The sequence below is a fragment of the Dryobates pubescens genome, chromosome 2 (assembly GCF_014839835.1).
Source record: "Dryobates pubescens isolate bDryPub1 chromosome 2, bDryPub1.pri, whole genome shotgun sequence".
NCBI classification, from domain to species: domain Eukaryota; kingdom Metazoa; phylum Chordata; class Aves; order Piciformes; family Picidae; genus Dryobates; species Dryobates pubescens.
The window spans coordinates 44,552,298-44,579,130 of record NC_071613.1 but is presented as its reverse complement, the minus strand read 5'-3'; the positions used below and the strand labels follow the sequence as shown (position 1 = coordinate 44,579,130).

The window sequence follows — 26,833 nt, the reverse complement described above, 5'->3', positions numbered from 1 at the left end:
CTGAGCTGCCAAAACTTCTACAGAACGATGTGCTACCAGACTCCTAGTCAGTGTAAACTGGTTGACTTTTGTGATCATATGAAAACAGACTGATTTATACCAGCTTAAAACTTAGCTCCTTACCTTGAGATACCTCTCCCTTATGGAAATGTGATAGAAGTAATCATAAAAACATTATTTACCTGTTCTTGTTCAACCTCTGTGCTTTGCTGCTTAAGCACTTTGGTGCATCATAAGCCATGCATCTCCCTCTCTGGAGATATTTAAGACCCACATGCCTGAGTTCCTGTGTGACCTGCTATAGGTGATCCTGCTCTGGTGGGGGGATTGGAATAGATGATCTCTTGAGGTCCTTTCCAGCCCCTAACATTCTGTGATTCTGTATGCTTTAGTCATCAGTAATAGTGTCCATAGAATGCATTACTGTATTCCTGTTCAGCTAAAATGTATCTGATAGTGATGTCATTGGAACACTGTGTCATTGCTGTGGGAGGACAGAGGAGGCAGGAAGAAGCAGTAGATACCTCAGCAGTGATATGAGTCAAGAAGGTGTTGGTCCAATAACCTCCACCAAGCTAAAAATAAACACTTGCACCCTCAAAAAACCAAACCAAACCAAACAAAAAATCACAACCAAAAACCCCACAAACCAACCAAAACAAAAACTCAGGAATCAGATAAGCCTTTTAGCAGAGTCTGTTGGACTGAATATTACCATGAAGAAAGACAGGGGTAGAAGATGACAAAGATAGGAACTTGTAACTTATCAAGTCATTTCACATTTTGTTTTTTTAAGAATTGAGGAAATGCAGTGTTTCACAGAGCCCAAGGACAGAAAGCAAACTGGGTCCTGCTTCTTATAGGGATTCACTGTATGTCTTCATTAAAGTCATTCAGAGCTCAGCTTTTAAATTGATATGGCAAAGATGCATGGGAGAGATCTAGTAAGCAGAAAACAAACAAACAAAACCAATCAAAACCCAACCAACAAAACCAACCAAACAAAAAAACCACAACCCTCTCAAAAAACTAACAACAGTCCACCCCAAAGTCTAAAAGCTAATACAGCTGTGGCTTCATTGTAATAGATGGCAGTGTGATAACGGTGGAAAAACTAGGAAAGCAGCAGCACAGGTGAATGTGATTCAATTAACCAGTAAATATTTTGCAACACTTGTTTTAGCTGGGAAATGTGGAGACATGTTGGCAGGGGATGGTTCCATGGCCACTGGAAATAGCAGCAAAGCTATTGCAGGTACAGGAAAAGCGGGAAAGGTATTTGGGAAGCTTCCTGTGTTGTAACCTGTAATATGTGATGTTCTCGTGGTGTTTGTCTGTGCCTGCATGGCAATCCACTGCTAGGGCTGGGTGATACAAACTCTGAAGCTAAGGCATGGTAGAGATTCCACTAGAGACCTCTAATTTGCTATGGAAAAAGGACTTTGTCCTTCCTTTTCTATGGATCCTAGAGGTAGTTACTGAGGATTTAGAATTTGCTAATACTATTGCTATATTGATGTGAAGTTTAGTGATGTGTGTATCTAGTCTGGATATTTATATGCTATTTTCATGGATTATCTTTCCTTTATCCCTCCATCTTCATAGCTAGATTCCTCAGGAATTCTACCTGATGTTTAAGATAATATAATCCTAAATCTGATGCCTTCAGATGTAATTTAGTTCTCCTTTGCTTTTTTTGCTATTGTGGTTTGTTTGTTGTTTTTTTTTTAATAGCTGAGTACTTATGTGTTTGGTTTCTCTTCTTGAGTGTTTGTGCTCACCTTGATTTTGACAATCAGTTATTTGGCACGTGATTTTTGGAGGCAACTTCTACAACTGAAATCTAAGCTTCACAATCAGCAGACGTGGATATGTATCACATGAGGTACAAGTATTCCAGGAATTTCCTCAGCAAGGCCAACGAACTTTCTGTTTGTGTACCTTTGCAGTTTTCACTCTGACTTCTGCTCCCTATTTACCAGTTCTGAATATAGCTTATCCTTATAATTGGCTTGTATTGGAAAAACACCATTTTAATAATCTCCATGAGAAAATGAAATCTTGTTCAACTGGCCAAACAGCCCATTGCTGGAATTGTGTCTTGTGCTTACATCCCTTGGGAAAAGCAGTTTTCTGTCCATCTCTCTTACCCCCTCAGTGCTGTTTTCCAGATTCATAGCACGATGTTGTTGTTTTGGTTTGTTTTTTTCTAAAAGGGGTTTTCATGGTTTGCACAACTGCCCTTCCAATCTGCCTTTCAATGGCAGTTTCATAGGCTAGCTTTCTGGTTGTTCCTGATACAGGAAAAGAGCCATTTAAGGGGAAAATGGTATGGATTTTATTTACATCTGCACAAACCCCTTCCCCAAGCTTTTTAAAATTCTTTGAAATTTTAAATCTCATTAATACTAATCAAAGATCAGGTTTCCCATTTATGTTGTTATTTCCAAGTTAATTAAGAACCTTCTAGAACTGAGACACTTACTTTTTAAATGGATAAACGATATCCTGAGGTACATCTGGTTTAGAGCTTCTCTGCTAGTTTAAAAGTGAACCTGGTTCTAAACTGGTTTTCAGAGCTTGCAGAGCTCTGAGTGCATGAAAGTCTCCTGGCAAGTGCTTGTAAATGAAGAGCTTGCCTTGGACCTTATTCTAAAAGCACTGGCAGTTTTTCTACTGACTTCAGCAAAACTGAAGTGAGACAATATTATTTTGTCTCTCACCTCAAATATACTACTCATGGAATAAAATGTGTGACAGGGACCAAAACTTGGAAACTGGCTGAGTTCTGCCCTCCCTTCTCCATTGCTGAAATTGGTTGTCAGAGTACATTTAACAGAGAGAGATCAAATTTGAATCTCAATTAAGGTTTATATATGCTGGTCTGATAGGAAGTGTTAAGTAGTAGGGCCTAATTTCAGAAGAAGAGAGGAAACATTCTCTTAATTGATCATAAAAGAAGAAATGCCTGGTAGAAACTGCATGCAAAAGGAACTGAAAAGAGAAGGGAGAAAGCATGAACAATTTTTTTATATGCAAGAGACAAAGGAGGTAAAAGGATATGACATGTCAGTGGCATTTGAAGGACAAGCTTTTTTTCATTTCCCCCCCCCCTTTAAATCTTCTTTAATGCCATATCTTAAAAGTGAAGAAGGCATTTCTCTATTTCAAATATCAGCATTGCACATTTTTATTCACATCTGTGTAAACACGTAGATAATTGGCATCTTTCTGACCTACTCACTTTCAGTATTGGCATCCAGCACAGTTGTTCAGATCTCATACAAAGGAGAATTGCCTTAGTCTGGCAACTAGACAGATGAAGTGAGGTACTTGTGGGGGGAGAAATATAAAACATTTTGCAAACAACAAAGCTTAAAAAATGGGGAGGGAGGCATGGGGGAGAATGACTTTTCAACTCCAAACTTTGTGGGTGAAAGTCAGGCAAAATATTTTCGTACGGACCTGTTATTCTTGGATTATTTGTCTGCTCTTAGATGAGAGGGGGGGAAAATAATTAAAGAAAGTGTCCTGAAGTACATTCCATTAGAACTGTAGAATACAACAATGGAGCTGTCATGATTCTCTACCATACTGCCAGTACAGCTGAATATTGGTTGGCTTTTGATGTTTCTTCATCATATGTTCTTTGTTATATTCTCTTCACCCGTGTGACTGTACTCTTCCCAGCTCCTCAGTGGCTTCTGCATCCTCACATTTATCTTTTTAATCTCTTGTTGATTTCTTTTCCCTTCTTGTTCTCTTCTTTTGTTTTAAATCTCAATTAACACTTTATTTTTTCCCCTCTGTTATTTTCTTGCTGGGGATCATCTCTTCCTGGCAGTGACACGAAATTGTATTCACCTCCCACCTGCCCTCCCACTGCCTGTCAGGAGATCTAAGCCAGTTACTCCTAATGTGATAGACATGTTGATGTGACTGACAGGATCAAGATCAGACACTGTAGAACAATTTCATAAGAGCATTGCAGTGCTATGTCTTGCTCAATTTTTACCTTTTAAAAGGGGAAAGGAAAACACTGTGGACATGATGGAAATATTTCATCATTCCTACCACATTTTTCCTTGCAAATGTTGATATGGTCATTGAATGGATACACTGTGTAAAGAGGGGCTGAGGATTGGATGTGGCCCGAGTTTCATGAGAGCCGTTCTAGCTGATTTCCATGCAGAAGAAGGAAAATGGGCCCTTTTGGGCCTTGTCTCCCACCTGGAGGCAGGACAATCAGGACAAATTGGATCTCAGGCTGAATCCAACCCTTCTGTTCATATTGATCCTGCCTTGAAATGAGAAGAGGCTCCAAAGCCACTGTTTCATATTTGGGTCCTCTTTTATATACTACTAAGCTGATAGCTTTGAGAACACCTTTGTCTAACATAGCTGAACAAGTGCAATGGGATCAGGTAACTTAACTGCAGCTTACAAACCAGTAAAAAGTGTGCATAAGAATTTTCTTTTATCCTCTGAGGAGTTTGAATGTAACAAGGCAGTGAATGTTTGAAAATGGAAATGTCTTTTAAGGCATTGATTTCTTTGCCTGTCCCACTCTCTGCAGTCTCAAATGAAAGCTGTGTTCACTTGTTATCAGAAATTGACATTTGGCTGAGATTTGTGAACTGGTGCTTAAGTAAGATTAAACCAAATTCCTTCTGTCTCACTCATCTTGCTAAGCTCTGCAGTGGTAATGATTTATATATTGATGTTGTTGTAATTTTCATAGGCTGACTTTTTTCACCTTATAACAGTTGTTTCCTTTCAGATTTATAGTGTTCTCTACAGAATAATAGTTGTGTTGCTGGCACATATCCAGCATGTGAAAGCCCTACATTGTAGTCCGACTTTAACGTCAATTGTCAGATGAATCATGGAGTCATAGGGTTGGAAGGGACTTCAGAAGGCCGTCCAGTCTTCCCAGTGTCCAAGGCTAAATCAACTGTCCATGTCATTCCTGATAGACATTTGAATAGCTTCCAGCACTGACTCCACAGACTCATCAAGCAATCTCTTCCAGGACTTATTTGTTAAACTTTTCCCCTAATGTCTAAATAGTCTAATTACCTTGGTACACTTCAAAGCTTATGACTTCACACTCTTATCATCATTTTATTTGTTGCAAGCTATGAAGTGTTTGAATAATTACCACCTTAACTTTTCCACTTAGTGGGGCCCATTTGGGGAATTATCTTGTATAGGAGCATATAAAAACACTGCCACATTCTGTTTACTCACTTGAAAGTCTCCAGTTGGTTCAGGCTTCGAGCGCATCATGCAGCACTGGATGGGGAACCTTACTGGCTGTGAGAAGAGCAGATTAATGGTTTCAGTGTTGGAATTTGGTCTTGTTTAGTTACATCATTGATAAAACCTGAACAGCAGAGGTAGAGAAGCCAACAGCACAAAGGATGCATGTAGGAGTTAAAATTTCATCGTCCAAAGAGCGCATGAACTTCTTGGTGAGCTCCACTACAGCTTTCCTGGATAGCACTCTTAAAAGTTTTTGCTGCTTTTCTTGTGAATAGAGACAGGACAAAGGTCATAGGAAACTGTCCTGTGACAGATAAGCGATGTGGGGTTGAGGGTGTGGATAAGCTCGTTCTCTAAAATAGACTTTGCTTTATCTGAAGTTCTGAGAGCTGTTACCCCTGTAGAAAAATATCTTCCACAATTATAGATGTTCTTGTATCAGGAATAGTGTGGCCAGCAAGAGCAGGGAGGTCATTCTGCCCCTGTACTCAGCACTGGTTAGGCCACACCTTGAGTCCTGTGTCCAGTTCTAGGTCCCTCAGTTTAGGAAAGATGTTGAGTTGCTGGAACATGTCCAGCAACAAAACTGGGGAGGGGTTTGGAGCACAAGCTCTATGAGGAGAGGCTGAGGAAGCTGGGGTTGCTTAGCCTGGAGAAGAGGAGGCTCAGAGGAGACCTTATTGCTGTCTACAACTACCTGAAGGGAGACTTGTAGCCAGGTGGGAGTTCATCTTTTCTCCCAAGCAACCAGCACCAGAACAAGAGGACACAGTCTCAAGCTGCACCAGGTTTAGGCTGGATGTTAGGAAGAAGTTCTTCACAGAAAGAGTGATTGCCCATTGGAATGGGATGCCCAGGGAGGTGGTGGAGTCACCATCACTGGAGGTGTTTAGGAATAGACTGGAAGAGGCACTTGGTGCCATGGTTTAGTTGATTAGATGGTGTTGGATGATAGGTTGGACTTGGTCTCAAAGGTCTTTTCCAACCTGGTCTATTCTTCTCTACTCTACTCTACTCTATGTCCAAAAGAAAAAAAGAAAAAAAAAAAAAGAAGAGGGTATGTCATTGTATAATCCCATCCCACATCTAGGTCACAGCTTTTTCAGCAAGGTGGTATTTCTGTTTGCTTTCCAGTGCCAAACACATTGTTAAGGATTGATGTATAACCAATGACTGTTGGAGTAGTCTGGCTTGCAACAAAACTGCTGGGTCCAGAAAAAATAAACTTGCAGGAAAATTATGGGCTACGTTTTCTGCTGACAGTTAATGGGACTTCATAGAATGGGAGGCAGCACAAATTTTGGCCTTGTGCAGAGTATCTCAGCACGAAGAAACAGTGGCTCTTTCAAACAAAGACCCTAATTCCTTTAGTATTAAGTATTTGTAGCATCATTTGAAACTTAGTGATGTTTATCCATAGCCCAGTCTATCTCTGGCTGAATTCAACTGGTTTCCTTCCAATGTCACCCCAGTATGGTGAATTGCCTGTTCATACACCTCAGCCATTAGAGTGCATGTGTCCCAAGTGGCACAGACCTTGGCAAGCTTGGGTCCCTCTTTGTTTGAGTTTTGGCTACATTTGAATCTAATGCACAAAGTAAAATTTAGAGGCGAAAAATTCTGTGGTTTATGAACAACAAATCTCCCATGACTCACCTTTCGTGCTATTTTATGGCCCTACTGGCTTTGAAATGAACAATAGCAGTTGGCCACCTGCAGCATTAGTAACAAGGACAGTTCATGTTGTGGTTACTCTTTGAAATGTGGAATCCAAGAAAACAAACAAACCAACCCCAAACAAAAGGAAACTACTACCAAAAAACCCCAAACACAACCAAACAACAACAACATACAGAAGCCTTGCTGAAACCTGCACTCAGATAAAAGGAATTACCATACAAAATTAACAGTGAAGAAGATTTTTCTTTCTTTTTTACAAGATTTTTTCTATTTAGTCATTAGATCTTTGACATCTTGATTTTTCTTTTTATTGTCTCCTAGCTCTATAGATTTCTACTAAATTATCAAAGCACTGAATCATTATTTTTCCTCAATGCTGGCAGTGTTAATACATATAAATGACTTTTAAGGGGCTTGGATGGAAAGTATTAAGTGCTAAGTACAGCTGTTAGCAAAGCAGTATTATTTGGCTTGGATATGTTGAGTATTAAAGTTTGAAGCCAGAGTTGCAGCTGCAAGTTTGTGCCTTATGTACTTGAAACTTCATGCTATTATCAGCTTATACTGACATGCATCACCTCCATCTGTCACTGGCACTGAAATTTACTCTAGATTTGCAAGTTACATTTCAAGAATTGCTTATTCCAAATGTTTTACCCAAGTCCTCATAAGTTCGTGGTTAGCTGCAATTCCCAGTTGATCCTCAGGTATTCTGATATTGTTCAATCACTGATTCCACATGGGTGTGAGTTAGGGAGAGGAAACTGTTTGGAAATTCTCTTTTACTTGTGTGAAGATGGCCTGAAACAAATGTCTTCCTACAGGTTTCTCTGCTGCTTGCATAAGTATGTCCTGAGGGCCAGCACAGCACTGGGAAAATCATTTTCCTTCCCGCAAAAATAGGTCAGTAGCCCAGGTCCTGTAGTTTAGTAATCAAAGTCATATCCACACCCAGAAATCTCCCTGAAATTTGGATTATCTTCAAGACATGCATGTTTATATCATAAACACCAATTCTACCAGTTATTTTTCTGTGCTTCTAAAGCATAACATATAAAGTGCAAATTAAGTACAAAGGTTTATTGGTAATATGAGGACCGGAGCTATCCCTTTCTTCAGACATTATAAAAGCATGCTCTGCATAGCCTGAAAATGCTTCTTTAATGGCTATAGAAAGTAGAAGTTTATTCCTTTATGAGGTTTGCTGTCAACGCTCGAATCTGGATTGAGATTTTTGTCCCAACCTTCCCAAGACTAAGGTGCTTGGATTTTGGCATATATTGAGTATTATAACTGGTAGAAACTAGTAGAATTTTATTGTCAGTGACCTGCTGCCTAGTACACAGAAAATATTTCTGTATGTCATGCCTTCTTCTTTTTTTTTTTTTTTTAATTTATAATTTTACTTATAAACTACAATTGTTAGCAGGTTTGAAGTCAGATTAAATTACTTTCCCCAGTATGCTTTGCTAGGAAGCCATTTCGGAATGGGCAAGAACAAGCTCAGCTTGCATCCCTTTTGCCATCTGGATTTCCCTCTGGCTTCAGTTTGCTGCTGTAATATAAATTCTTTGGTATGGATGCTGTTCTGAACCTGCTCAATGCATGTCACATTTAGATGTGCATATTTCTTGTAAGGTAACAGCTGCAAAGAAACTGTGTCTTGCAGTCTCTCCAGATTTACTACTTCTTAATCTGATGTTTCAAATTAAACATGCAAGATTTTGAGTCTTAAAATGTCATTGCATTCTTTTAGGATACATGTTCAGCTGCTTTGTAATGGGCATGTTTTATCTTAAAGTTATCCATCCAGCTTTATATAAAGTTATCCATCTCAGTGGTTATGGAATAATTGCATAATGTAGCATGTCTGTTTATAATCAAGATGAGTATCTGTTATCAAAGGTATATGTTTATTGTTCTCTTTTATATACTTTTTTTGCATCCTGCCTTGTACCTGAAATACACTTTGCAGACATTTCATTATATATATAAATTTGATGGTGCAATCCTGCAAGGGCAAATATTAGGGCTCATGTTTGATGTATTCTGTTGTGGAGACGTGGCTGTTACCCACAGGTGAAATTAGATATCTGCACAAATTCAGAGGGCCTGGTATCTTTAGTATCCTAAAAAACACTGTTAAACTGAGGATATTTACAGCTGTTTGTACCTGCAAGAAAGTCACAGAATCTTAGAATTGTGTGGTTGGAAAAGACCTTAATACCATAGAGTCCAACCATAACCTAACATCTTCCTGTATGCAACTTTTAAACACCTCCACGGATGGTGACTTCACCACCTCCCTGGGCAGCCTGGCAGCACAGAGGGCTTGAGAGGGTATGACTTTCTTTTTCCTTGGGAAGAAACTCTTTAGGTATTTTTCTTACGTGATCTATACAAATAAAAGCTTTTGACTATTGTTGTTCTTGTATTCCAATAACCCTGTCTTTAAATAAGCAGAGGTCATTTAGCATTGTCTTGAGTTATTCTTTTATATAAGATCAGGATGAAATTCCCACTCACCAATGAAGTTGCACTGTAGAAAACATTTCAAGTTAAAGCCCATGCTGTATTACTTATGTAAAAATAAATAAGTACTGATTAGAAAAACAGACTCTGTTCTTACCTCTGATCCACTAAAAATAATTCAGTTGTATCACATAAGCCATATGACAATAACATTTTGTCTCTGTTACAGACTTGTCAGCTGAATATTAATTATGAAGCTTGTTCTCAGTCACACTTGGTTAGCCACTTTTACTTACAGACACTTCAACAGTAGCCACTGTTGTGATCTGCATACTCAATAAAAACTAATGAACTGAGCATCACAGAGTATGAAAGAGCACAGAGGAAGACTTGTCCTTTTTCTTGCAAGGATAGCCAAGATGTAGAGTAAAGGAAATCTGCCACAAAATGATTTTGTCCTCCATTTATCTTGAGTAGTGTATCCCAAACTCATAGAATAGAATAGAATAGAATTAACCAGGTTGGAAGAGACCTTTGAGATCATCAAGTCCAACCTATCATCCAACGCTATCTAATCAAGTAAACCATGGCACCAAGCACCCCATCAAATCTCTTCCTAAACACTTCCAGTGATGGTGACTCCACCACCTCCTTGGGCAACCCATTCCAATGGCAAATAAGTCTTTCTATGAAGAACTTCTTCCTAACATCCAGCCTAAACCTCCCCTGGTGCAGCTTGAGACTGTGTCCTCTTGTTCTGGTGCTGGTTGCCTGGGAGAAGAGACCAACCCCCACCCAGCTACAACCTTAGCTTCATTTCAAAAAGAAATACACTGTACTTCATAGTGCAAAATCTGTATCACAGTCTCACATGTGCATATCAACTTTGGAACTTGACAGGGTTTCAGTCTAAAGCAGCCTGGAGAATGCTATTATATCAGAATGAAACATAGGGGCTGCAGTACACTTTAGTTAAACTTAGCACCTGGAACAGTTTGAACCCGTTCTTTCCTTTGTCTGTATGTAAGCAAGATTTTTGCTAGTGCAAAGCCTCATAGATGACTTGATGAGTGCAAAGTCCAAGGCATTGAAGTTATGGGATTTAAAAAACTTACTTCTGGCAAAGTCTCTGACCTGATGGTTCTAAAGGAAATTGTAATTTAGTTTCAGGATTTTTATTTTTTTTCTTTTGCTCTCACTTTAGTGAGTCTGAGCTTTAGCACAAACTAAAAGTTGATCTGTAATTCTTGGTTTTGTGGGAGAGTTATGCAAATGCATCTTGTGGGAACATATGCAGGGTTTTTACACACACGACGTGGCCAGAGCTTGAGCTTGCAAAATTTTTGGATCATAAAGTTGTGCACGAAGATTTGGCATCTGGTCTTGTTCATATTGCCATGCCTAATAGTCACTGTCAAATTTTACTGGGAAAAAGAGAGGACAGTTTGGGGGTCTGGACTGAAAATGCCTGGAAAAATTTTACAACAAAGGGACTTTTCTTGAAACTAGGTATGTAGAGATCAAGTAAGATGATGATAATGATCATTTATGTATGGAAAAAATGGAGGAAGAAATGCCAGCTGAGTTTAGGCTGATGCAGACTCTCACTCCCATAGCATCAGGACACAGTGAGGCTCTGCTTGATGACATCCGTTACCAGCACCTACAAATAGCAGTGCACAGGCACAGAAGCATGATTTATGGACAGTTTCCTAGTTCTCCCTTAGAAAAATAAAATATAGAATCATAGAATCAATAAGGTTGGAAAAGACCTCAAAGATCGTCAAGTCCAACCTGTCACCCAACACCTCATGACTACTAAACCATGGCACCACGTGCCATGTCCAATCCCCTCTGTCTATTTCTCCTGTATTAATTGCATGGTTAGTTCAAAATAGTCCTACTTGCAACACTGTAATTGTGTTGTTATTCCCTTACTAGAGGCGAACAGCTATTATAATTACTGGTTCTGAAGAAGATGCTTCCTGGAATAGTGTAACCCATGCCTAACTGTGGGATTACAAGTCCCTCATTTCCTATTTCAGCTTCCAGCCTCTTCCTTTCTGCTAAATCTACACATGACTTCATTATCTTTGCTGATCTTTTACGGTTTGTTGTTCTTCCTGCATGCTGTTTCTGGAATATTGGTAGCTGATAGAAGGCAGGATAATTCCTTGTGTGGTCTTGTAGGGCAAGAGTGAAAAGATAGTCACAAATCATACGGTTGCAAAACTTTGTTTCTGTAGTTCTGTGGAGAATGCATTAATGTATAGAATTGTATGGAAGTATGGTAACCACATGTTAGTCCTTGTGGTGAAGAAAGAAGCTGTAGGAAAGGAAATAAGGTGCCTGAAAAGGGGAAGTTGTCAAGCAGGTTTAGAAATGAAAGAAACCCATAAAGTACTGAAGATTTTGAAGTGTAACATTTAGTCCCTAGCGCAATTCTGTTGAATTCAGTGATCTGTGTTTTACACAGTGTTTTAAAATGTGTGCTTTTTGAAAACATTCCCAGATCAATTTAGAGAAAAAAAAAAAAGAGAGGGAGAGAGAGAGAAAGAGATAATGAGCTCCAGCTTCCTGCAAGTTTACCAAAATGATGTGCCTTTTGCTAGTTATGCTATTCATGTGGTCCTGTTACTGTAGCCTGACTTCCACCCTCTAATATAGTTATCCTTACAGCACTTCTTTGTGGTAAGGAAGTACAATAATCCCCACTTTACAAATGGGGAGCCATGGCAAAATAGAGGCTTAGTGACTTGCCTGAGGTCATGCAGGCAGCCCATTATGGAGCAGGGAATTCAACCAGGACTCCCAAATAGCAGACAAATGCTCCAGCCCCTGGGCTGTCTGTCCTTTTGCTCCTATTTTTAAAGGGCTCAAAAGGTTCTGTCCAGATTTCAGAGATGGTTCAGAGGTTATTGAAGGCAATCTGGTTAAAATAAAAGAAGAGGTGGAACAAGTGAAAATGTGCATTTTACACAGAAAGTGGCAATATTGGTAACTCAAATGAAGGTTTTTCAGCTGGCAGCTCAGGTTTCCTCTCTTGTAAGTGCACACATGCCCTTTCTGCAACTAATTTTGCTTCTACCTCAGAGGAAGGACTTGGTAAAAGGAAAATAGTATAATTAAATGATTATATAGAAAGAGGATGGTAAGTATTTACTTATATAAAATAAGTGGAGGAGAAAAAAAATGAGGTGGATTTCTCAGTGTTTGCTTTTTTAGCGTTTAATTTTGTGAGCAGAGTATTGAGTGACAGAGATTTGTTCCTGGTAGAAAATGCTTGAAACACATTAGTCTGCTTTGGTATTAGAAAGATTAGAGGGCACACTGTGAGAATTTGTAAGGATTTATGTGCTTTTTAGAAAGGATTAAGAATAAAAAAACCCAAGATTAGAAATGCTCACTAACCACATCACTACAAGCCAACATTTGCATGGTGGTTTTCTTTTATGTTTAATACCACAATGTTTGTATTGCGACTTCAGTTACAGTTGGTTTTGTTTAAAGACCATAGTCTAGGTGCTTACAGCATGTGAAATGAAATGTTATGAGCTCATGTGGCATCCTTGAAATCTTACTGATTAGCAAGCTCGAAATACTGAAGAAAAAGATTTTTAGGGATAGGCTCATTTTAGAAGTTGTTTAAATTAAAAGAAAATAGAAGTTAAAATTCAGATACATTCCATAGCTTTTAAGCATCTGTTTAATTCCTGTCTATCAAATGGTAAGCTTGTTTTCTGGAACGTTTTTTTCTTTGAAATGTTTGGACATAGTAATTCTGTAGTGACAACAGACTGCATAACATAGAATTATTTCTTTATTTGGGATCATAATTATGAAACATCCTCTAAGCTGAAAAAAACCCCCAACTTCCTAATTATTTACTAGAAGCATCTTCAGCATACATAGCTAATTAAAGTCAGACTGCTAAATGTGGATGATTAGAGGCTTATGTTGCTAGAAAACTGCTTGTGCTGTTTTGAACTAATATTAATTTGTAAACTCAATCCTATTTAGACACTTTTTATTAGAAAAATGTAAATCTGTGCAAGATCTGCTTATGAAAAGACTAGCTGTTACTTTGGTTTATGCATTACACACTATATTAGGCATCAATTTGTTGACAGTTTTTGGCATCTTACCAGCATGTGATAGAAATGTAACCTGACCAGGAAGAGTGGCTCAGTTGTTCAGGATATTTATCTTTCTTTTTATTCCCCCCCCTTCCTGTTTTCTTTTTTTCTTGTTAGTTTGGGTTGGTTTGGTTGGTTGGTTTTTGTTGTTGTTTTTGGTTTGGTTTGTGGGTTTTGTGGCACTTGATGCAATAGTCAGAGAAATCAGTGGAAAGTTGATAGTGGGGTTTATCTCAGTCTTTCACAGCAATAGGATTCATTTTTGTCCAGTGAAGTCCAGACATACCTGAACCCAGTGATGCCTGGAGGATGAGCCTATGTGGAATATTTTCAAGCACGTGCCAGTGGTTCTATTTCATTTATGTGGTCAGTTTAGTCTTGCAGCATACACAGGCTGGAGGTTTCTATGTCAAGTTTAACAAATTCCTTAAAGTCACTTGGCATAAGCACTGCACTGTACCTAAGGACTTTAGTGTTTTGTCACTACAGAATACTCCTGTCTGCCTGTGCAGCAGGTATAGTTATCTCTCTTGCCTGTCTCAGTCATTATAATGTCATTGACCAAAATGCTGCACCAGGGGAAGTTTAGGCTTGAGATGAGGACAAAGTTCTTCACAGAGAGAGTTGTTAGCCATTGGAATGGGCTGCCCAGGTACATGGTGGAGTCACCATCCCTGGAAGTGTTCAAGAGGGGATTGGATGTGGCACTTGGTGCCATGGTTCAGTAGTCATGAGGTCTGTGGTGACAGGTTGGACTTGATGATCTTTGAGGTCTCTTCCTACCTTATTGACTTTTCTCCTCTTCTCTCTTCTCTTCTCTTCTCTTCTCTTCTCTTCTCTTCTCTTCTCTTCTCTTCTCTTCTCTTCTCTTCTCTTCTCTTCTCTTCTCTTCTCTTCTCTTCTCTTCTCTTGAGTTATATTCGTGTGGTTGAATAGCACGTTAGAATTGGATCCTGGATGTTGGTTGCTGTGGATTTTTGGTTTAGTTTTACAATTTAGGGGTGTGTGTGCTTGTTTTGACTGTTATTATTTATGCTTTTGTAATCTCTCTGCAAAATCGATACAGATGTGTCTGGAAGGATAGGTTTTGTTACTGGCTTTTTATGGAATCAAATGTATTACAGTGTCTTCAGACTGGAGAAGATTTTCATAGCGTCTGTATTTGCCATGTGCATTGTGGTCACTACTGGTGGTCTGAAAATTTTACTGCAGTCTTGTATTAGCAGAGAGATTTGTTAGATAAGAGTTTCACAGCTAGAGAGGTGTTGCAGATTTTGGTATTTATAAGCTACGGAAAGGTGCAGTTTAGCAGAGGAGAATACATGAGAAGAAAAACTGGAGATTGACTAATCAGTTGAACTTGTTGATAAGTGAAGATCATCTGTGGAAAAGAGAAATTCATGGAAGAACTTTTATGAGGACAGAAAAGAAGAAAATTAGAAATAAACCTTAAAATAGGTTTAAGCCAGTTAGAATAGGTACGAGGTATAAAATTATCAATGCCACATACTGAAAGTGACAAAGGATCAGAGTTGGTGTTTCTGGCAGCTTAAGATATGGAAAGTGTTTGCTGTTAATCTATGAATAAAAATAAATTTTATAAATGCTCTGGCAAAAGTGGCCTTAGTGTAACAGATTTTTCTAACTGAAGTTTCACTGTTTATTCAAGTGTTTTTCATTGTAACTTCAATCAGTGTCAGATTGAGAAATACATCATTTATCACTAATTGGTGTGGGAAATGTGAAATGTAGAGCAGAAGAATCACCTCTGAAACAGATGCTTGTAATGAGGTCTTTAAAATGCCATTTTTGTAGCATTAATAAATTTGGTCTTCATGTTATCTTACTAGTCCATATGCTGTAGAAGGATTTGCAGTAAAGTAGAGCCTTGGAATTTCTACAAAAGTATTTGTTACGTACCAGCAGTACTTAGGAAAGAGACATCCAGATATTTCTTAAGATCATGAAAGCATGGTATGAAAAATCAGATTTTCCACATTCCCACATGCAACTTAAATCCAGTGCAAACAGAGGCCTCTTTATTTCATAAGTACTTGTTTAATGCTGGCTCTGCTTCTGAGACTTATTGATTTTGGTGTATTCCAGACCACGAAAATCAAAGTCATGTTGTGAAAATATCCTCCTGACGTTAAATTTTTACCTTTTAATGCAGTTGTAAAGGATGACTTTTTGGTTAAGACTCTGGCCTGTGACATGAAAGTTCAAACTAAGTAGTTCAGCTCAAGGCTATGACCCTAACTGAAACTCTGGGTACACAGGGCAACCTTCTTGGGTCTCATTTTCCCACCCTGAAAAATATCCTTTGTCATCTTAGGCTGAAGAGTCTTACTATGTATAAGAATACAGTATACATATAGAACAAAGTGCTCCTGATCTGATTCTTAGTTGTTACTGTAATGCAAGTAAGTAATCATCATAACTTCTATACTGTCACTTGTTTCTCATTTACAGTCCATCATGGGAGATGTGAAACTGGTGACATCTACTCGAGTCTCCAAAGCCTCCCTGACACTCAGCCCACCCGTCCCTGCTGAAGCACCAGCATTTACTCTTCCTCCTCGGAATATCCGTGTGCAGCTGGGAGCCACTGCAAGATTTGAGGGAAAGGTAAGAAACAAGAGATGATGAAGGGATTCTCCATTTGGTTTTACCCTTTTCTGAAACTGCTTAGTAGACTAAGGTAGTGAAGTTGCCTCTCTGTTACACAATCTTTACTCCAGAAGAATACACCAATGTTTACCTTCTTGAGGAGTCAGGAACATTACAGGTCTTTCTAGAGGAGAATGTTGCAAAACTTGACTATGTGCTAAGTATAACCTAGTTGAGCATGCCCAGCACTGAGCTTGGTACCTGTGGAAAACTGCTTCAAGAGCTGTGTCTTATCAGAGAGTACACATCGTCCTATGGCAGATTCCATCTTGTGTCCCAAATCTCCCTGTTCCAGAAGCTTTGTGTCTAATGCTCTTTCTAGTAGTCAACATGGGAATCTGTAGAGTTGTGACATTTTTGTATCTGCACCACATACCACACCTGTTGTTAATCTGAAGGCAAAAAGAGCATTTTCAGAGGAAGGACTGGTTTGTTCAAGGAAGCCTGGTAACCCAAAGGAGTGTGTGTAGTGGGGTGTGCGTTCCACATTCTCTCCTACACCTTGTGCTTGGGATGTTGAATTGTGCTTACTGACATCTGTATTTCTTTAATGCTTCAGTCCTAGTATGATCTCTTTCTTGTTCTAGCTACCTTTCTTTCTCCTCTCTTGACCCAAATCTTTTTCCTAGAGCTGCCAGTTTTCCCTCTCAGCCCTTTCAGCTTTTCCCTTTCAGTTTCTTCTGTCCGCATCATGCTCTGATTGCATGCTGACAGCTCTATCATCAAACTGACTGCACTTTTAATCTTTGAAGTGATAGGACTTCTCTGACAGAGTCAGGAAACTGCAGCTTTACTGTAACAAAAGCAAGGTCTAGAAGGAATGTGGGTAATTCATAACTTCTGAAACTACCTTAAGCAGAGGGCCAGTAGATGGCATTTGATATTTATCTTATTTATGCCAGAGCAGGCCAGGAACTCATATTTTTCAGCAGGAACTGGGCAGAAACCGAAGCTCAGAAGTATTTCTTAGATTTGAATTTTTGAAGAAAAGCTGGCATTTCTCATAGAAAGCAAATCATTTCAATGAAAGCATTTAAACCAAAGATGTCATTTCTTTTTATCAAAGCTTTAGAAAGATTTTTTTTTTATTAGATTGCTTTTATTGTGTTTTTAAGATACCAGTCAGAACCTTGTTGTGTGTATGACATTGGCCTGTCCTAGTGAGCATTCCCTTCATTAATGTTTTTATCCTCCCCTCCCGTCCCATTATTCCATCTTACTTTGTTGCAGGCAGACAGAGTGGAAAAAAGGCAACACGTTGCTATGTTATTATGCATGTGGTACCTACAGGCTTTCCTATTCTTACCCAGGCTTCCAGACAAGGCTACAACTGGCAATAACAGTACACTGCAATCAAAGCTGATGTGTGTGATGTTGCTAAAATTTGGGTTTATGTTTCTCATTTTCCTAATTAAAAGCTCAGGTGGAATAGTTCCAAATTTTGGGGCACTCTGCAGGCTTTCTGTTATTAGCCACATGGAAGCAATTGTAAAATATAATAACCTACAAGCTAGAGAACCATCACTGCTTTGCATTTTTAGCAGATCTGGTTTTAAAGTGTTAAATTTTAAGGGACAAGTATCTCATTTTTAAAGTCATTTTGCAGAACAGAAGGGTAAAGTCTGAGGGATTTTATTCAGTAGCTTGGGAAAATATACACAAATTCAGTACCAATTTAACTGATAGGCTTAAGGTCCTTGAAGGAACAAAGCTTTTAGCGAAGTCCTGGATTGAACCTAGTTGCTGAAAATCTAAATTCAAGTTCTGCCTGCCCTTTTGCTATATGAGCATGGCTAAAACCCCTAATTTTCCATCCTTAAAATGGGGATGATAATATACTATTTGTGTGCATGTTGCGTAGCTGAAACAAACCTTTAATACTCATAGTGCTTTCGAAAGTGCCACACATTAAGAGCACGGCCTCACTGAAATGAATGTGAGATCTGCAATTACTCTGTGGCAAGAGTCTGCCTCAACAGTTTGGCAAACCTAGATGGCACAGTTACAGCCACCGTCTTGGGCACTTCAGTCTCTTGCTGTGCATGCAGCATTGCCTGTTTTTTTCCAGGCCTGCTTGCTGCCCCGGAAGAACTTTGTTTTACTTCTTTCAGCTAACAGAGGTAAGAAGAAACAGAACAATGTGGCTGAACACACAAACCAACTCATGATATAAACCAGCCAATCTTTATCATTGTGAATTAGTTCCGATTTTCCTGGAATCCATCTGAGCTGGAGGCTGAGATATGAGCTTGCAATTACACATTTTTCCTTTTCATTGGGGGGGACAACACAGAAGGAGCAAGCTGCATTATAGTAGTTGGACATAGAGACTAATGGACTACATCATGTCTACCTTATTCTCTTACACAAGAAAAAAAAAGGTTTTTAATTATAATACCAACTATTAAAATGGAGTCTCTGTGATTTTTTGTTTATAATGTAACATAGTTCCGGAGATGGTGTTTGGTGCTGTTGTTTATAACTGGTGGGTTCAGATTAGTATTGTGTTTGTGCTCCTAGTCTAGTAACAAGGTAAGGGTGAGGGGGAATGCAATAGTACAGGATTGAAAGGATACTGTCAACAGATTGCATATAGAGCACAAATGCAGAGCTTGTATCATATGGGTGCATCTTCAGCTGGACAGCACAATGTTGCTTCTTCAATCAGTTTAATGTTCTAGAGGTTCAGGAGAACAATGGACCTGTTCAGATAGGCAGGTTCAGAAGGACAATCTCAATAAAAATAGTTTATTAAAATTTAGTAATAAAAGTAGCTGCTGAGCATACTTGGGTTTTTCTGTCCTGGAAAATAGGCTGCAGATGTTATTATGGGTTGTTGCTGATACTCTGCTTCATTGGACAATATAAATATTAAACTAGACTCAGGCTGAAGAAAAATAAGAAGTTTTTTAAATGGCTAGACAGGAGATTTTCTTCAAAGAGGTCCTCTGCAGTGGAATTTATTTTATCAGAAAGAACAAACATTTTGAGAGTCCAAGACAGGATATTAATCTGATATTTTGATGATCCTGTACTCTCATTAAGTGAACAAGAGAGAGAGGGTCCTAGAGTCAAACTTGTTTTTCTTTCCAGTGGCAGGTAAGATCAGTTGTGTAAAATGACAATTTAAAATCAAAGATTTTTCAGTGGACTTTGCAGACTTGTACAAGTTTCCTTTTCATGTGATGGGCAGAAGGTGGCCATGGATTTCCACACCTTTGCAGGTTTTTGTGCTTACCTGATTTCTCAGTATACTGTTTACTGGTTTTTAAGAGACTACAGGTTCAGTGACTTAAGACTGTCTTATGTCTCAAGTGCCATCCTTCTTGAGAAGGACTCCTTCTTTATATTTAGAAATTTGACTTCTAAACATTGGACAACTTTGTCCTCCTCTAAGTTCCCACTATAACTGGGTAGAGGGGAATATATGTCTCCACTGTAGAATCTAGCAGTCATTAAAGTGTTGCCCTGACTCTCCACTCTGCAATCACCTATACTCACAGCTTAAGTATGGTTCTTTAGCATTGTTTGGCTCAACATAGTGTTAAGGCTTAGGTTCAACTTTTGCTTGGGTTTGCGAGCTTTCCCATGTGTGTATTAAGCTGCCAAGCTAACCCACCAGTTCCCTTTCTGTGTTTAGAAGCACTGAGAAGTTCTTTCATGACTGTTTAGGGAAGTCATTAAAAGCAGGCTGGCTTTCTGCAACAGAAAAGCTATTGGGACCCTGAAGTCTGGTGTATGTAGGTGAATAAAGCAACAGGGTGGACTGACTCCATCAGAGCTCGGCATGGAAACGGCCCACATAAGAACTCAGTGAATGTGCTATCATCCAGGTTTCCCAAGTCTGTGCACAGAGAGATGTTTCAAGGCAGAGAGAGATTTACTTAGGTTTCTGCAGATGCAGCAAACTGATGGAGAAGCTGAGAGAAAAAATGAGAATGTTTACTGTTGTCTAACCACCAGACCATGTTATCTTGCTCTTTCCCTCCCTGTTTTAAGCTTTGGGTTCTAAGACCAATTAAATAGTCTGTAGTGGGGTTGTTTCTTTACGAAAGTAAAAAAAAAAAAAGCCCCAAACAAGCATTTTTAGCTGATAACCATGTGATTAGCTGCCCACACACAATTTTGCTGAACTTAAATGGCAATAGACTCCCTACATCAAAAATCTAGCTTGAACACATCTGGTTCTTTGCTGTAATGTCACTGAATGCCAATGTAAAAATTGACAAGTCAAAGAACTGCCTGTTTCCAACAAGCTCTTCCCTGTCCAAACTGGTACTAACCTCTGCATTTGATTGTGGCAAGCAATTTACTCAGCCAGCTTTAGCTGCACACATTTATAAATTGTGAGGGTAAAACTGAGTGTCATTAATTTTATGAGCCTGAAAAATATTTGTACTATAGCTCTGCTTGAGAACAGCCAAATGTCCACAGACCACAGACTGATCACCTCCTGGTCAGCTAAGAATTTTTCTTCTTGGCTAAAGCAGTTCACATTTGACAACAGCACAGTGTGAGCTGGTTTTCTGCTTCATGTGAACTATCTTATGTGGTCCATTGCCAGAACCAGGATATCTGGTATTACATTTGCAGGGAGCTAGATTTCATGTATTGACATGTAATTCATAGTCTGAGTAGATATTGGGGTATTTAGTTCATTTTGATGCCCACTGAGTACTTACTGTTCTCCTCTTCCCCTTACATCTCCCTCCAAGGAGCTGGATTGTAAATTTTAAGGCAAGCTTGGTCAGTGTCAGATCCTGCCCCTTTTTAATGTGCTTTCTGATTGTCCTTCTGCCACTCTGCTCTTGAAACACTCTATTTGTTCAAATCAGTTAAGTCCAATGATGTGCTTCAATCTGCCAACTTCTGAGCTGCTTTCACTGCTTCTGGTTGCTGAAAAACTAAGATCTAACCAACTCATTTTACTGCAGCTGCTGCACCAGCTTTGCATGGTGAAACCTTTCTTAATCTTTCATTTGCTTTAGACTTGAAACAGCAATGTGTGCTCCATTTCCAAGCCTCAGTCAGCAGGCAATCCAGAGTCATGCCTTAATTACATTGTGTGTCTAGATTTGCAATGGCAGGGTCTGAAATGAGAGAAGCCTGTATAATGGCAGAGGATGATGACATGGCACAAACCCCTTAGCTCTTGTCATGAGATGTTTGCTGTTACAAAATGTACTAGGCAGCTAATTGAATGAAGCTGCCAGTGGGTTTGGATCTGCACTTTCTGGAGGTGTGCCTTTTCTGAACCATATGAAGAAGAAACTCAGGGAAGATCCATGTTTCCCTGGAGACAACTGTCTAATGAAAGTGAATGCTGTGAACAGACTTGTCCTGATCTGTAAAACTGTCACGTGCTGTGATACTCCCAGAATCCTCTTATGAAATACTGACAGGTTGTGGGGGGCAAAGAATTGAAAAAGTTGAGTGGAGATTTTATTGGATCTTTCTTTCCACATACCAGTGAACATTTTTAGGAAAAATGTGGTGCATTCAGAAGTTACTGATATATTTCGTATCAAACAGCCATTGAGGCATAGACAATAGGGAAATAAACAGTCTTATCTACACCCAGAATTACTCAAAGACACTTAATCAGTTGACACATGCATTCATGTGTTGACACCTGTTTTCCCTGCTTTACACATCATATGTCCTTTAGAAAAGACTGTAGGAGTGCAAGCTGCTGCTCAAGGAATTTCTAGGTTTTAGATGGGAGTGGTGGCCTCTGAGCTTCAGTTCTGTCTCTCCAGTGTCCAGTTCTGGGCTCCTCCAGTTCAAGAGGGACAGTATGTAAGCTTTCCTTGTGTAGAGTATCTGCAGTGCATGTGATGACTTTCAGAATTGCTGGACTTAGTACCCCATCCCAAGTAACTGATCTGTTCCTGTGCTGAAGCAACAGCCAAGATCTCTGGATATTTGGCAGCAAAATTTGGTCAGACCTTTTGCAGAGTTTCTCCAATCTGTCAGGCATTCAGAAAGCCTAGACAATTATGACTATCTTCAAATTCCACCCAGACACAATTTCTAAGAAGAAGAGAGGCCAAGACCAAGGAAGACTGGGTATTTTTGTGTGCAATTTGGTCTGTTTTCAGTAACCACCTGCCTCCAAACTGGAAGAAATGTACTATTTGCCACTATAAATTTACTAATCTGTTTTCTTTCGATCTCCTTTCCCACCTTCGCTGCTTATCTATAGTCAGTTGAAGACCTGAGTTCTCAGCTTCTTTATTCAATGGCAGAAAGACTGTCTCCCTATTCTTCATTGGCTTGGTATTAACTACTGCAATTAAATAACCATCAACACCCTTTAAAAAAAAATCAATAATAATGGTAGTAATAATAATAATTCTTGTAGAGCACTTCAACTAATGTACATACGGACCTAAAGAGAACCTCTATATCATTTTGTGTGGCATCTACCCAAACCAGCATTGTTTTAGCTGAAGCCAGACCATGCATTTTGCTTTTCTTGGTCTCTCTCTTTCTTTCTTTCTCTCTCTCTCTTTCTCTCTGTCCCTTCCTTTCATTTTGCATCTGGGATGGAAGCAATTAAACTCACATGTGTAACCTGACATTTAATGTGATTTAATTGCATCTATCTGATGCCAGTTCAAGTTGGGGGAACCAACAGCTTGTTGCATCTGGAAAGGTTTTTTCTGTAGATATCTCTTTTGTGATAATCCACTACTGTGACCTGTCAGTGTAAAGCACAGCTTTGTGTCAGTTAAAGAAGACAAGTGTGTTTGTTTAAGTATTTGTCTGTAAGGATATCCTGTATTGGTTATTCTAGTCTGATTTTGAAGAAAATTTACTTCATTTATAGTGATGTCTGAATGTTTTTCTATAGTCCTTAAATAGAAAGAAGAAACAATTTATTACATTATGTATTGACAAATTTGCACAGGAAAATGAGATATAAAATATTCATGTTGTGATGTAAAAAAAGGTTAATTTTCTTATAAAAGTAATGATGGAATAAATACCATGACTGGTGGAATAAAGTCCACATCTTAGAGATGATAAGATGAAAATATCTGAAAGAGGAATAGAATAATATCTAGTCGATTCCCAAGAGAAAAACAGTTGATCAGCATATACTAAGTAGCTGAACAGAGATATGTTCAGGAACTGATTGTGTGTAAGTCAGCATGGAAGCAGCCAGTATCTTATTTTTCTTGTTCCACGATGAATAATCATGAATCTCTCAAATTTCAACAAAGCCTTACTAGATTCTTCAGTTCTGCTTTCAATCTGAAGAATATCATCATCTTTTCTAGGCTGGTCTTCCTTGCTCCTCTGGGCCAGTGTCTAAGTCTTTATTGTGGTTATTGCACTGGCAATAAAACTCATCACAGAATAGAATCATAGAATCATAGAAAGCATTGGGTTGGAATGGACCTTCAGAAGTCATCTTGTCCAAACCCCCTGCATTGAGCAGGGACATCATTAACAGGTTGCTCAGGGCCCCATCAAGTTTGACCTTGAGTGTTTCTTGGGATGGGGCCTCCACCACATTTCTGGGCGCCCCACTCCAGTGTTTCACTACCCTCATTATGAAGAACTTCCTCCTTATGTCTAACCTTAATCTACCCTGCTCTACTTTAAAATGATTGTCCTACTGCAACAAGCTGTTCTAAACAGTCCCTCCCCAGCCTTCCTGTAAGCCCTCTTCAAATATTGAAATGCACCTATAAGGTCTCCCCAGAATCTTCTCTTCTCCAGGCTGAGCAGCCTCAACTCCCCCAGCCTGTCTTCCTAGGAGAGGTGCTCCAGCCCTTTGATCATCTTTGTGGCCCTGCTCTGGACCCATGGCCCTCATGTAGCACTTTGCTTTCTTATTTAAATAAATGCTTTTAGCAGTATGTGAAACATGAGTGCAGCTTATCGTGATGATGTTTTAAATTGGTTTCTTCAGGGAATTGTGCATTTGACTCCTTTCACAGTTGTAATAAATTTAAAGGTTAAAGAAGTCCTGGAACAGTGTGAGCAGTCAACATTCTTTTCCTTGTGATATGAGAGGGATAGATGAAAGAAAGGTTTGGGGATTTGGCAGGGGGAGGGGGACAGGGTTTGATTTTTTTGTTGTTTGGTTTGTGAGATGTGGGGGTTTGGGGTTGTTGTTTTGGGGTTTATTTTGTTGTTTGTCTGGGGCTTTTTTGTCCTGCCACGACTATCCCCCTAGCTGGAAAAACTGTCAGTTTCTTTTTAATAGCTGACCCAAAAGGTATGATGGAATACTTATCATCAGACATACATTTGGCTAACTAGGAATATGCTTGCCTTTTTCCATCATAAGCAAGGCTCAAACTTTACTCCAGCACCTTGTGTTCATCTGACTGATGAAACCACAAAGGTCAGGGAGGGATTTGGTGCCATATGTAACTATGAGAGCATATAAAATAGCAAACTATGCATCTGACTGTCTATAAATGCCTCCCTGAGAATTTGACCTAAATCATACCAAATGACACCAAATCACACTTTTTGATATAATTCTGCTTTTCCCCTGGAGGTAAAATAGGTTGTCATTAATAGACAGCAAGCATGATGCATTCAGAATCTTTGCAGAAGGCCACATGTGGAGAAGGTTTATAATCAAAACACATCATTACTCATTGTGGTATTGCTCAGTCCACACTCACTCTAGCACCTAGACTCCAAAGCTAAAAATTTCTGCTTTTGACATCTTACTTGGCTTTGTTCACTCATGGATACAGTATGAAATTTGGAAACCTACTGGGCAAGACCAGACAACATAATTGTGATTTTTATTTTTCACATGTGAAAAATACATCTGGAGTCCCTAGCATCTAAGTACATGCTGAACATAAAATAACATTGCTGTGAATCTTCTGCAATTCAACCCATTCACAAAGGAGAGAAACCAGTCTGTCTGACAGGGAGCATCAAGGGCTGGCTGGTCCCCAAAGGAAAGCAAGCCAGGAGTAGAGAGCTGTGCCATCAACAATGAGCTGCAGTCCCACGGGTTCCAGACACAGCAGGCAGTGCTGACTGCTCTAACAGGGTCTATTGATGGTCCCAGACACGGCAAGCAATGAATCAGGTTCAGGATCCGACTAGAGGGTACATTCAGGAGCGAAAGCAGGCAAGGCCAGATTGCCCATTCATAGGTGCCCACTTCAGTTTTTAATGTTCAGTGTGTAAGTCATTATTGCTATGCTACTGGAGGTTACTGAATCTCTAGTAGCTGTCTGAAAGGGCACATATTTCTCTCCTAAGCTGCCAGAGCGTCTGTGGACAAACCTGCCTTCATCATGACTTCTCAGCCGGGCAGTTTTAGGAATAGAAACCACTCTACATGAAAGAGTGAAATTTGGCAATGTTCTCTTTAAAAAACAAACAACCCCCCAATATTTTTTCTAGTTTTTCTGATGCTAAAGATAGCTTTATTCTCTGTAAATTACTGCATTGTTGTAAACCTCCAGTCAAGCAGAACAAAGCAATCGTTGTCCTCTGAAAAGTGTGGCTAAAACTGGTACAAATTCCAAGTCAGCTTTTTGCATGTTTTTATTGCTGATAGAAAGACCTTTGTAATTCATGTACGGGAGGAGGTGAAATAGAAAAACAAGTTATTTTATCTCTTTCTCAGAATTTTCCTTGCTATTCTGCATCTTCTCAAAACACTGTAGTAAGCACTGCTCTGTGGAATATGCTATTTATTACAAATACAACAGCTGATCTAAATATGCAAAGTGCACAGGAACTTTTCTTTGGAAGATGACAACTACCTGCATATGGAGCCCAAAGAAAATGAGGAAGCAAAAACTGACAAATGAAATACTCCCTTTGTGATCTTTTGTTCTTAGAAGACAGAGTACTGATCTTATTTCATCCAGCTCTGTGCTCTCTCCACCTAAGTTAAATCAGAATGGTAATTTTTCTCTATCTGCATGTACAGTCAGATTGTAACTGCGCACCTGGAGAAGGCTGCCATTCTTTCCATGTGGCACATAATACACTATCCAGCCTATAGTTAAGGTGAATGTATTATTTAAATTGGTTTTGCAAAGCTCAGGATATTAGTATGATGCATGCTGCTTTGTAAAGCACACACACACACTGTAGTATCTGGTATCTTGCACCTGAAATTTGACTCGTTTATATCATGCTCCCACACTTATCAGGCAAACAATGGACAAATAATTTTTCTGTTCTGTGAACACCCTGGGACAAGAGTTCAATATAATTAAGGTTGATTCTTTTGTCTATGTAACTTCTGGTGGGTTTTTAAAAAGGAATAACTCAGCAGTTCATCTCTACAGGGAAGCAAATATAGATATTTCAAAATAAAGATATGTTGAAAGCCAGGGCACTGGAAGAAAAAATATGATAAAGTCTTGGAAATGCAGATAAAAGAGCTATGGCAAGTGGCATTGAATTTTGCTTATTCATGATACCACTTAAACAGCTTAATTCAGCTGGAGTCCTACTGTATGTTTGCTGATGGATTTAAAACTTACACAGGCCAGACTGGAGTTGGACCTTGCTCTGATGACCTTCCTAGATAAAACAACAGAGGAAATAGTCATTGTTTCCCACTTTGATGTTCATGTGGAGTACTGAGGCACAAAAATATGTAT

General features: G+C 39.2%; 1 protein-coding gene across 1 annotated transcript in view; it reads left to right on the top strand.

The window, feature by feature from the left end:
• Window positions 1-16,031: 16,031 nt before the first annotated feature.
• Window positions 16,032-26,833, top strand: part of MYLK (myosin light chain kinase) — a 147,408-nt gene continuing 136,606 nt past the window's right edge. The window contains exon 1 of the mRNA XM_054176404.1: window positions 16,032-16,181. Within this exon, the coding sequence (XP_054032379.1) occupies window positions 16,032-16,181 (150 nt within the window). The remainder of the gene's footprint in view (window positions 16,182-26,833) is intronic.